Source organism: Gobio gobio (genome assembly GCF_949357685.1).
Source record: "Gobio gobio genome assembly, chromosome: 2".
Taxonomy (NCBI): domain Eukaryota; kingdom Metazoa; phylum Chordata; class Actinopteri; order Cypriniformes; family Gobionidae; genus Gobio; species Gobio gobio.
Window position 1 is genome coordinate 33806554 of NC_137098.1, and position 12892 is coordinate 33819445.

The 12892-nt window shown below is 38.9% G+C and overlaps 1 protein-coding gene across 1 annotated transcript in view; it reads left to right on the forward strand.

Moving 5' to 3' along the window:
• LOC307122743 (neural-cadherin) overlaps window positions 1-12892 on the forward strand; it is a 337292-nt gene that overhangs the window by 309197 nt on the left and 15203 nt on the right. Inside the window, exons 27-28 of the mRNA XM_079810925.1 lie at window positions 7757-7937; window positions 8322-8488. Coding sequence (XP_079667051.1) covers window positions 7757-7937; window positions 8322-8488 — 348 coding nt within the window. The remainder of the gene's footprint in view (window positions 1-7756; window positions 7938-8321; window positions 8489-12892) is intronic.

Genomic DNA, 12892 nt, shown 5'->3' on the forward strand with positions numbered 1-12892 from the left:
TTATCAACTGGCCAGAGTTTTGAGATCACAATAAAAGTAAAGGACTATAATGCGTAAAGAGCTTGTTCAAGGGAGATAAACCTTTTAGTGCTTTGTAAGTAATAAGCAAGATTTTAAAATGTATGTGATGTTTCATAGGGGGCCCAGCTGGAGTTTATTTATTAAGTGTGCAGGGCAACCACTCAGTAGAGGCTGCAACCTAATGAGACTGCGTTCTTCCTAGACCAGTACAATCTTACATTACATAATGAAACTGGACAAACTCAGTCCCGCTTTATTTTCTGCTAAATTTCATGAATTGGAACGTGTGCAACAAAGACTTAGCTTGACAAGCCAGACCCACATTAAGATGTTGGGTCTGGAAACTCACCATTGACAGGGCTCAATCCGAGGGGCGGGATAAACGGTTGTCTTTCAAATTCCCTCTGCACGCAATTGGATAGTACCATGAGCGCCACAACCAACCAGAGCAAAGAAGAAGGTGAAGCCGAGCTAACGTTAGTTGATAGACTTTCGCCGTATCTGGTAGGCAAAACTTCTAACATATCTTCTTTTCTTAAGAATGACTTCAGTGCCGTTCTTTGTTCTTTTCTCAAAGAAAAGCTTAACTCTAAGTCTTCCAGGGTCGCGGCCAAAGCCGATTCAAAAGACCGCTGTTTGTCAGCTTTGTTTACAAGTAGCACGCAGAACCTCCGCAACTCTGCCGTGACGTGCCGTCATTAGCCCGCCCACCGACTCTACACACGCTGTGATTGGCCTGACCAGAGTTTGGATTTTCCAGCTCTCAGGTCTACCGAGAGTTGCTAGACTACACTCGCGGCAAAATTAATTTTCTGCCGCTAGGGTGCGTCTAGATTTCTAGGCTAACAAAGACTGCCTTTCAAAGATCTTTCCAATTTAGATGGCCTTTGACAGAGCTTGATGAAGTTGAAGTCTAGATATGAAGCCTTCCTATAACACAGCCATCGCCTTTCATATTTAAAATTATCATTGCAATTTTCCCCAAAATGTGATATATTTACAACTTTAATCCCAGAATTCATGCAGTTGTAATTTTGCAGTGTAAATGCATTCATGCCACCACAGCTTCATTAAAAAGTCTGTGTAAAGACATCTAAATGCACCTACAGATGCAGTTTCTGTGTTTCCTCTGCAGTGGAAAGATGGTTTCGGTTGATTAAATTGGACTGGCAACAGCCCTATACTGCCTTATTATTCTAATTGGATTTATTAATAAAATTTTGAACAATATATAGAATAAAATGGCCCTTTATAAAGGTAAAAATGCCCTGGAAATCCAAATAAGGGGGCATATATTACAAATGTGCTTATTTAAGTAAGTAAGAGCACTGATGAGAATATTGCTTCAGAGTAAATTACATTTACACCACACAAAAAAAGAGAAAAAAAATACTTTGTTTCAGACATTTAACGTTTTACTCCAATGTTATATAATATTTGGGATCAGGGAGATTTTTAAGTAAGAAACAACCTGCTGATTTGGTGTTCAAGAAACATTTCTTATTATTAACAAGTTTGAAAAGAGTTTTGCTGCTTAATACTTTTGTGGAAAACATAATATATTTTTTTCAGGATTCTGATGAGTAGAAAATTCAAAAGAACAGTATTTTTATACTGTTCCTATATGGATGAGCAAAGATGCTTGCCAAAAGTTGCCATGACCTCTTTGGGCTTGCATACACTGTCAGTTTCTAAGAGGTGTTATTTTCAACTGAGCTATAATTGACCATGCCACTTGTCTTTGAAACCAATCTGTGATCTTATGTTTTCATGTCAAGGTTTGTTATGGTGGGTAACATCGTGGCTCAGCTGAAAGTTCTTGAGTCTAAAACACTTGACCAGTGGTCACCAGACACAAAGGAACAGCATAGAAGTGTCCACTTAGGCTACTGGGCTTGCCTTGATGTGAGAGCAGGTCTACGGAAGGAGGAAGTACAGACTTAGAATTACTATTTTAAACTTTCTTTTAGTTTTCTCAGATGGTTCACTTCCTTTTGCTCTTTCCCTGTTGTTGACCTGTGAGAATTCTGAGTAGGCTTTTTTTTGGTGGCAAATACACAGTGTGAGCGGGTGCATGGCAAAGTGGTTTTAAGATTTAAGGATATTATGCCATTTACTGCTCCACCTTGGGAGATACATGCAGGGAACTACAGTATGTTACTTAAAAGGTCACGTAGGTTTGCTTGAGCCATGAATCCCATAAAAGAGAAAATGCAATCCTTTACTAAAACCAAACTTAAGGAAAAGAATAAAAACAAACAACCCTAAACATTATGGTTAAAAGTTCGACCTTGCAGAGGTGTACACCAAAAACAAGCAGCCACATATGCAACCACAGCAAATTAAAATAAAAAGACTAGTCAGAATGGGTCGTTTAGCCCAAACTACGTTGCAAAAGTCATATACTAACAGTCACAACTTTTACAAAATGTTTCTCATTAGTAAATAAATACATGAATGAGTAGCTGTATGGCTATTCCAAGAGAGACTTTAATTGAAATAAAACAACGTAGGGCAGGAACAATATTGACACAACAAAGAAATGTTGCAACATTGTACATTGAGCTTCAAACTCATGAGCCCCGTTCACTGCCATTATAAAGCTTAGAAACATCAGGATATTTATTAATATAACTCTGATTGATTGTGTTCATCAGAAAGAAGAAAGTCATATACACCTAGTATTGACACAACAAAGAAATGTTGCAAAAGTTTAAACTACTGTCCAAAAGTTTGGGGTCGGTATGAATTTTTTTTTTTTTTTTCACAAATATGCATTAAATTGTTTAAAAGTTAAAACACAAATGTACATTGTACATTGAGCTTCAAACTCATGAGCCCTGTTCACTGCCATTATAAAGCTTGGAAACAGGATATTTATTAATATAACTCTGATTGATTGTGTTCATCAGAAAGAAGAAAGTCATCTACACCTAGTATGTGTTGAGGGTGAGTAAATCATAGGGTAATTTTCGTTTTAAAGTGAACTAATCCTTTGTGCCCTGGTGTTTGATGGGGAGTGTTGCTCAACTTGTCTCGACTAAATAGTGCCCGATAGTGTTAAGGTTGGGCAAAATACTTGTCCACTGAACGATTTTCACCTTGGGAGATTTTATTGAGTCATTGCCATGTTGAAAAAGTGCCCAACAATGCAGGAAATAAGGAGGAAGAATTTCTTCTGTTTTAAAATTGTGTAGGTAAATGAATGAACTCTCTCCTTTAGCACTCCCAATCCCTAGAAAAAATTAGCTAACACCGAACTCCTCTGCGAAGACCAGGCACTTTTCACTGTACTACAAAAATTGCACCAGACATTTTTTTTTAATGTTTTTTTTTTGTAGACATTTTTATGGGGGTGTACATTTTTTTTCACTTTGATAAGAATATCTTATATTCCTAATTAATATAGACTTACTTCTTGGTAATTGATCAAGCAGACTTGCTGAAACATTATATCTTCTAGGAACCCTAATACGTAAACGGTCTTCTACATAAGAGTAATTACAGCTGTTATGTTACAGCCTTATTCCAAAATGGATTAAATTCATTATTTTTTTCCTCAATTCTACAAACAATACCCCATAATTACAATGTGAAAGAAGTTTGTTTGAAATCTTTGCAAATTTATTTAAAATAAAAAATGAAGAAAAAAAAATCACATGTACATAAGTATTCACAGCCTTTGCCATTACACTCAAAATTGAGCTCAAAAACTTAATTGCATCTTGTTTCCACTGATAATCCTTGAAATATTTCTACAACTTGATTGCAGTTGACCTGATTTGGAAAGGCACATACCTGTCTATATAAGGTCCCACAGTTAACAGTGCATGTCAGAGCACAAACCAAGCAAGGAATTGTCTGTAAACTTCCGAGACAGGATTGTATCGAGGCACAGATCTGGGGAAGGGTACAGAACAATTTATGCAGCATTGATAGTCCCAATGAACACAGTGGCCTCCATCATCCGGAAATGGAAGACGTTTGGGACCACCAGGACTCTTCCTAGAGCTGGCTGCCTGGCCAAACTGAGCGATCGGGGGAGAAGGGCCTTAGTCAGGGAGGTGACCAAGAACCCGATGGTCACTCTGACAGAGCTCCAGCGTTTCTCTGTGGAGAGAGGAGAACCTTCCAGAAGAACAACCATCTCTGCAGCACTCCACCATTCAGGCCTGTATGGTAGAGTGGCCAGATGGCATATGAAAGCCCACCTGGATTTTGCCAAAAGGCACCTGAAGGACTCTCAGACCATGAGAAACTAAATTCTCTGGTCTGATGAAACAAAGATTAAACTCTTTGCCCTGAATGCATTGTGTCTGGATGAAACCGCTCATCACCTGGCCAATACCATCCCTACCGTGAAGCATGGTGGTGGCAGCATCATGCTGTGGGGTTGTTTGTCAGTGACAGGAACTGGGTGATGAGTAAGGATCGAGGAAAAGATGAATGCAGCAATGAGACATCCTTGATGAAAACCTGCTCCAGAGCGCTCTGGACCTCAGACTGGGGCGAAAGTTTATCTTCCAACAGGACAACGACCCTAAGCACACAGCCAAGATAACAAAGGAGTGGCTACGGGACAACTCTGTGAATGTCCTTGAGTTGCTTAGCCAGAGCCCAGACTTGAACCCGATTGAACCTCTCTAGAGAGATCTGAAAATGGCTGTGCACCTACGCTCCCCATCCAACCTGATGGAGCTTGAGAGGTCCTGCAAAGATTACATTTACATTTAGTCATTTAGCAGAATGAATCTCAAACCTCGGCCGCAAGAATTGAGATAGGCAGGTCATTCCACCAGGTGGGGGCGGTCCAAGAAAAGGTCTGTGAGAGTGATTTCATGCCTTTCTGGTATGGCACCACAAGGCGTCGTTCACTGGCAGAACGTAAACTCCTGGAGGGTGTGTAAGTCTGAACAAGCGAGTTTAGGTATATTGTTGCAGAGCCAGTGGTTGCTTTGAAGGCGAGCACCAGTGCCTTGAATTTGATGCAAGCGGCTATTGGCAGCCAGTGCAGACTGATGAAGAGAGGCGTGATGTGCGCTCTCTTCGGCTCATTAAAGACCACCCTCGCCGCTGCATTCTGGTTCAGTTGCAAGGGTTTTATAGTGCATGCCGGAAGGCCCGCAAGAAGAGCATTACAGTAGTCCAGTCTGGAGAGAACAAGAGCTTGGACCAGGAGTTGTGTGGCCTGCTCTGATAGGAAGGGTCTAATCTTCCTAATGTTGTATAGCGCAAATCTGCAGGACCGGGTTGTTGCAGTAATGTGGTCAGTGAATTTTAGCTGATCATCAATCACAACCCCAAGGTTCCTGGCTGTCCTGGACGGAGTTATGGTTGATGAACCTAGCTGAATGGAGAGATTGTGATGAAGTGCTGGGTTGGCTGAGACCACAAGCAGTTTTGTCTTTGCAAGGTTGAGTTGCAGGTGATGTTCCTTCATCCAGGCAGAAATGTCTGTTAGGCAGGCAGCGATACGAACACCAACCGTGGGATCATCTGGTTGAAATGAGAAGTAGAGTTGAGTGTCATCGGCATAGCAGTGATAGGAAAAGCCATGTTTCTGAATGACAGATCCCAGTGATGACATGTAGATGGAGAAGAGAAGTGGTCCAAGCACTGAGCCCTGGGGAACGCCAGTGGCTAGATGTTGTGACTTAGACACTTCACCTCTCCATGACACCCTGAACGACTTACCTGAGAGGTAAGACTTGAACCACTGGAGAGCAGTTCCTGAGATGCCCATCTTCATGAGAGTTGACAGGAGGATCTGGTGATTGACTGTGTCAAAAGCAGCAGACAAATCCAGTAAGATAAGTACTGTGGATTTGTACTTGTGGAAGATGAATGGGAGAAACTGTTTATTCACTACATCTTACACAAAAAGACTTGAGGCTGTAATTGGTGCAAAAGGTGATTTTTGTACGATTTTTTTATTTTTAATAAATTTGCAAAGATTTAAAACAAACTTCTTTCTCGTTGTCATTATGGAGTATTGTTTGTAGAATTTAGGAAAACATTTTTTTTTATTTTATCCATTTTGGAATAAGGCTGTAGCATAACAAAATGTGGAAAAAGTGAAGCACTGTGAATACTTTCCGGATGCACTGTATATATATCGGCCATATTCAAGGAAAGTGAAGGGAATGTGAGAGGAAAAGAGAGATGCTTTCAAAAGCACTAACCTCCAGTTTGTGCAACATCTCATGAATGATGAATGCTATATATATATATTATATTATATATCAGCAGCATCATTCACCAGATGTTATAAGTAGCCAAAGCACAGCCAGGTGAAGTTCACCAGTTAACTTTAGGACGTTTAAACAGACCCTTTGATAACACACTTCCAGATTAAACTCAGTTAAATCTCATTAAAACAGAAACTTATAATGAACATTCTTGAACTGAATCAATAAGGAGTCACAGAAGATGGCAGCAGTGTAGAGGAGATGGTTTCAGGCTGACAACACTTGGATCAAAACACAACCTTAAAACACAAAACACAAGACAAAGTATGAAGCAAACACATATTCACCAGGATTACAAGTAAAAATTCCTGCAATAATGTACAGTCAACCAGTAACTATCTCATTAATATTGCTAATGAGGAAATATCAAAGCAGAGGGGTCTTGAAGTTGTTTATTTTGCGATAATGACATTGTCCCACTTATTGCATGACTACTTACGAAATAATTGAATACATGAAACTATTGATTTGAGTTGCAATTATTTTAGCTTTATCTTACTTTTATTAGACAGACAGAACCAAACACAGCTATTTAGGAAACAAGCAGTCAGTTATAGTGTATAGACAACTGGCACTATTCATTAATATAGTATATGACTACTGAATGCTACTATCCTTGCTGAATGAAAGTATTAATGTCTTTAAAATATATATATCGTACACACCCCAAACTTTTGAGTTACTGCTCAGTTATAGAGTTGCCATGGACAACTGTCATTTTTCAGAAATATACAGTAATACTGATGAATTTCACTGTTGATCAGTAGCTTTACTGGAAATTGTCTGATTTTATTGTTCTCTTTATAAGAGAACATTAGAAATGCTGTCTATTGGTCATGTCGTGTGTGGGGAGTGTTAGCCTGTTATAGGTCCAATGTTCCCACACTGGCTCAGGAGACTTCTTCCTTTATCAGGAAGCAAATGACAATAAACCAACCTGTCTAATATGAAATAAAGAGTGACAAAGATTAGTTCAGTGGAATTAACGCAGTACTTCTGCTTATTTATCTGCAAGTAAATCATCCGGATTTAACCGGTTCCTGCACAGGATCAAACTCATAGCCACTTCAAAAACATGACATTAAGAGGAGTGGGCATGAATAAACAGGAGTCATCAGATGAAAGGAAAAATTTATGTAATGTGGTGCATGGTTGTTCTCTTGTGAAGAAAATTTAAGACCTGAAGGTTTCCCAATTCTGTTAATACAGAGTTCTGCAGGCCTGCTTTTTTTTAAGTGGCTGTGGCCTGCTCAGCATGGTAATATTCATTATGGCAGGCTGGACTAAAGGTGAATGCATGAATAAGATAAAACGTACTTTCTCTTTTCACCTCTTATCTTCTCAGGGCCCCCCAGGTTGGCCTATCCTGACCATTATCTTCTGCCTTATTTATATTTCCAGTCTTTTAATCTCTTTCTTTCGGGCCTCTCTCAGTGTTTACATGACTTCTGGTAGTCTGTATCCCTTACTTTGACTCTCTCTCTCAGGTTTATGACCTTGGTTCACCGGCCGACTCCTCTGGCAGTGCTCCTGGATGTTTGATGACGGACAGTAGTTGTGTGAACATGGGCTTTCCCTCCTGCGGGACCCGGGGCCGCTGCCACGGCGAGTGGGGTTCCTTCAGCTGTCAGTGCACACCTGGGTACAGCGGGCATCAGTGTGAAAAGGGTAATTACTCAGTAGTTGTTACAAAGTTTTAAGCCTTGTCTATTTTCACTAGTGGGAGGTGAGAGAGACTAAGGCAGATAAGTCCATTGCTAAAGAGGATGACTGAATGGATGTGGAAACAGTGTGTGTGCGTGTGAAGGCTTTTCAGTGGGGCAGTGAATATCTTAGAATTGCTCTGTGTAGGAGGTTTAGTGTTAGCACCCAGGCAGGATTTTCACACACACCAAATCTTGGCACAAATCGCATTCAGAAGTGTTATGAATTTGTAAAGCTTCTTTATGTAATGCAACTAGAACATCCTGCAATATTCTCACAGTGCATTGTTCACTGTTTATGCATCCTTTTTTAAGGACTGCATTTGAAGAATACATTTGTGTTTCACAGAGGTCCCAGAGTATTCTTTTGATGGAAGGAGTCACATACACTTTCAGCTGGCCTTTACGCTCCCGGCCAGACACACACAGATGCAGGTCCTGGTCCGGACACGCAAACACAGCAGTTCTATCCTCAGTCTGCTGTCCAAAGAACAGAATGAATATCTCAAACTGGAGGTTAGTGCTTTTGAAAGAATCTATCTTTTCCTCTCACATTCCCTTCACTTTCCTTGAATATGGCCGATGCATTATCATGGTTTTCTTTCTGCTGAAGATCATTATGTTCCTTTTCAACCATTAACATGAATTAATAGGTACCATGAACTAACAATAGAAATATGTTAGAAATGTTCATTTCCACACACACTACCATTCAGATGTTTCTTTTGGTCACCAAGGCTGCATCAAAAATACAGTAAATGATACAGTACAAATACAGTAAAAACAGCAATACTGTGAAATATATAAATTGCATTTTAAAATAACAGTTCTGTATTTTAATATATATTTTAAATGTAATTTATTTCTTTGATGGAAAAGCAGAATTGTCAGCATCATTACTCCAGTCTTCAGTGTCACATGATCTTTCAGAAATCATTCTAATATGCTGATTTGATGCTCAAGAAATATTTCTTATTATTAGTGTTGACAGCAGTTGACAATGTTGTCGGCTAATATTGTTTTTTTCAGGATCCTTTGACCCCAAACTTTTGAATGGTAGTATAAAAACCATTAAATAAGAAGGTGTCCAAACTTTTGACTGGTAAATTAATGTAAACCTGAATTAACTTTGAACAATATTATATTTATAAATGAACAGCAACAAAGTGAACACCCTGCCCACGCTGTTTTTAATGTCTCCTCTGTTTCCCCCAAAATTTGTGCCCATGAAACGTCCTTTAAACAAATGAGCAGTGTTGACCGCCAGCATATAAACATTATTTGTTCTAGATGTGCTCTGTAATAGCAGCCCATCTGCCAGACCCCGCGAACGTTGTTGCAACAGCGGTGCAATGTGTGAATTTGAATAGAGCAACGAGATTGTGTTTAATCATAGAAGCATTAGTATGCGTCTCCCGATTCGGCTGATACACTTGCAAAATGCATGCCGTCTACCCTCTCACTCCAAGGCTGTCTCATTTTTTCATGTTTTCTTTTTTCTCTCAACACCTGCTTTAAGATGATGTGGTCGGATTGCTGATTGCTGCTTTGTTCTCTCCCTCCTTCTCCTTTCCCTCTCTTCTGTCTCTCTTTCTCTCCCATGTAAATCGTGGGTGATTTATCTGCGGCATGAAATAGATGTGTCTGTGAGACAGGCTAGAAGACATTTTATATCCCCTAAAGTGGCAGGCTACAGATTGCATTACCTGTTTATATTGTGATACTTGTGAGGCTTCACAGTGGTGGAGGAACTGATTCTGCCTTTGTGCCATGTGCGAAAGATTAAAACTTAATCTCCTGCTGTGCTCCTCTCAATTACCTTAGCAATAATGCTAATTGATGTGATGTGCCAATATCCATTTAGTGTTGCCTGTTATATCTGATTATGATGCATCATCTCACTGAGACATTTCCAGCAAGGTGTTCTTGTCATCAACGGATGAGGAGGAAATAATAGTTTGATCATCTAATTTCTTCTCAAGAGATTGAGCCACGGGTCCATTAGCGGCAGCAGATTATCAATGTAGTCTGTGTGTTCCTTGCATTCAAGTGATTCTGACTCAGAATATTTAGATTTATGTATTAAGGTTGATTTTATCTGATAATTTATATCAAGACCCTGGAAAACAAGCTTATAAGCAGCCTCAGGTGGAAGCTAGTTGTAAAATATACAGAATGGATCTAAACTTGGTAAAAGTGTTATATAGAGCCACATGTTAAATCATGTTGAAGTAATATGCACCAGATGCAAAGAATGGATGTTTTGCAGCACTTTAATGTTGGTAAATCATAATTAAGTTTTATTGCCCCTTCCATTTGAATCTGCATTTTTTTATATATATATAATTCAATTTCAGCATTCCCACTCTCTTTAATCTATCTATCTATCTTATCTGTACTTATTTATTGTTTTGTTTCAGTTTATAATGAAATGTATAATAATTACCTTCCGGTTTCCTATAATTTATGTCATTTTGTCATCATTTTATTTGATTATTTGTGCCGTACTGCTGCATAGGAATGCTATTTTGTCCTTTTTGAAACTGAGCCAGACAAGGTTTACTTCTTTGTTAATAGAATAAAACACTCGTTTTATCTACTTAACCCAGTCTTTAAACTAATTGCTGGAGGTTTGTAAATGTTGTAAATGCATTAACACATGGACCTAGACTCCCTGTGTTCTACCACCGGTCACAATTGTGACCAGACATAAAACAAATTTTTTCATGGATTTTTCTATTTTTTTTTTTTTACATAATTGGACATCGATTGTTTAATATCCTTACAAATACCATACAAATTCATATAACTTGAATTGAATGTCATCTCTGGGAAATATTTGGGATTAAATGGGTTAATTTACATGACTTTTCCAGGTCTAGAAATCACACTTCGAAAAATGAGGCTACCTCATATATCTTGGTTTTCCAAGACTGTGGGAACCCTAGCTCTTCAATGAAAAAATAAAATAAGTGAGGGAATGAATTAAAATAAGATATACAGTGGTTAAAATTAATTAAAATTTTAACCACTGTAAAAAATTTAGGACACCTGACAATATTGACCTTTTTTCCCTTTTTCCCAATGTTCATGAAACATGCAGATGGTTGCTCTGACCATCAAATATCAGATGAAGTGAGTCGTACAGTTTTTATCCACTTTTAACTTTAATATTTGGTATGTCCACCTTTTGCAGCAATTACAGCAGCACATCTCTCTGGCATAGTGTCAATATATTTCCTCTGAGAACTTCAACACTAATGTTTTCCCATGCCTTCTGCAACTGAAGCCAAAGGCTTTCCTTTGAACGTACAATAGACCTGTCCAGTTTATTTCCCAACTCGCCCCAAATGTGCTCGATGGGGTTGATGTCCTGACTTTGAGGGGGCCAGTCCATCATTTTCAATGTTCCAGCAGATTCCTTCCGTTGCAGGTAGTTCCGGCAATAGTTAGAAGAATGTTTCAGGTCATTGTCCTCTTGGAAAATAAATTTAGGCCCAATAAGACGACTCCCAGATGCCAAATGTTCTAATAATTTTGGCCACCACTGTATCTTGATTTTTAGTAGTAAAATGTTATACTTGTTTTGTCTTATTTAAAATCTTTCGAAGTCCTCTTGAGGCCTTTTTTGGAAGTGTCCTGATTCTCCTAGAGAGTCTCGACCATCTACTTTAGAACCAAGATCAGAAAACAACAATCACATTGTTTTCCTGACATATCTGCTGGTTGTGAACTTATGAAATGATGCCTTATGAAGTTCTATGAAGAACTTATGAAGATCCATCACTGTGTGTGGGCTTAAAACTTTCTTTTTTTAATTGTGCTCATATTATGTATTTTATTTTTATACTGCTGATTATTTTCTCATTCAATTTGAGTCATTTTATTCCCTCCTTTGAGAAAATGCTTCAGTTCTGCTTCAACACCTGATGTCTCATCTCTTTGTAACGTACCACCAAAAAGGATTCATTTAATGATTCCCTAGATTTTGTCATGACATTGATTAACGATGTCTCAATAAATTTTTTTTTCACTTAACAAAATATGAAAAGGTGGTCGGGGAACCCAAACGTGCTTAATACTATGCACTTAAGATCCAATGGTACATAATCAAATGCTTCTAATTCTGAAACATGCAACTGGGCAGATGGCTTCACCTGCTGCTCCAGTGGGACATTGGTTTCTGGATCATTGGGTGGGGATAAGGGGCGTGGAGGCCCATCCACCTGGGGAAAAGTGTGAGCATCTCTACTGTTATTTTGTGGGGTAAATCTTAGGGCATGAGGACAAATCTCAGAATTTCCACGGACAGATTAAAGTTAAAAGTTAATGTTTTTGTTAATTAGAACGCCTTCAGGTTTTAATACCTACCCAGCATAGACTCAGCCTTGAAATAGTCTAACAATCCTGTTTGGGATTATTCTCGTGAGCTCTACCGCAGGTGAAATTCAGTATGCTGTGGGAGAGGGGGAAGGTGAGAAGTTTACAGAGGTCAGCCGTGTTTGTGTATACCATTTACAGTTTTTGTACATCTGTGTACAAATTTTAGAGAGCTTTACTGCCTTTTGCATCATTGATTAGTCCTGCTTTTTCCTTCACAACAAAGCCAGGATCTAAAATGGAGCTGGCAAATTATGCTCTCTGGGACACATGCAGAAAGTCTCTGATATTAAAATGAAGGTTGGGGCTTTCTTCAGGAAATTGGCAGGCCGCTCTGTCTCACAAACAAAAACATACCTCATTGTCAAACCTTGTGTTTCCCCTTTTCTCCCACCAGATATGGAGCTATGGCAAGTAAGCATTTTGCTTGTAAAGTAAAACACCAGTTAAATTATTGTTATTAGACTGTTAAAAATAAGACAAAAACATTACAGTGAAGAGCTCATTGGTTGTTGAATGATTCAAAGCACAACACTGCAT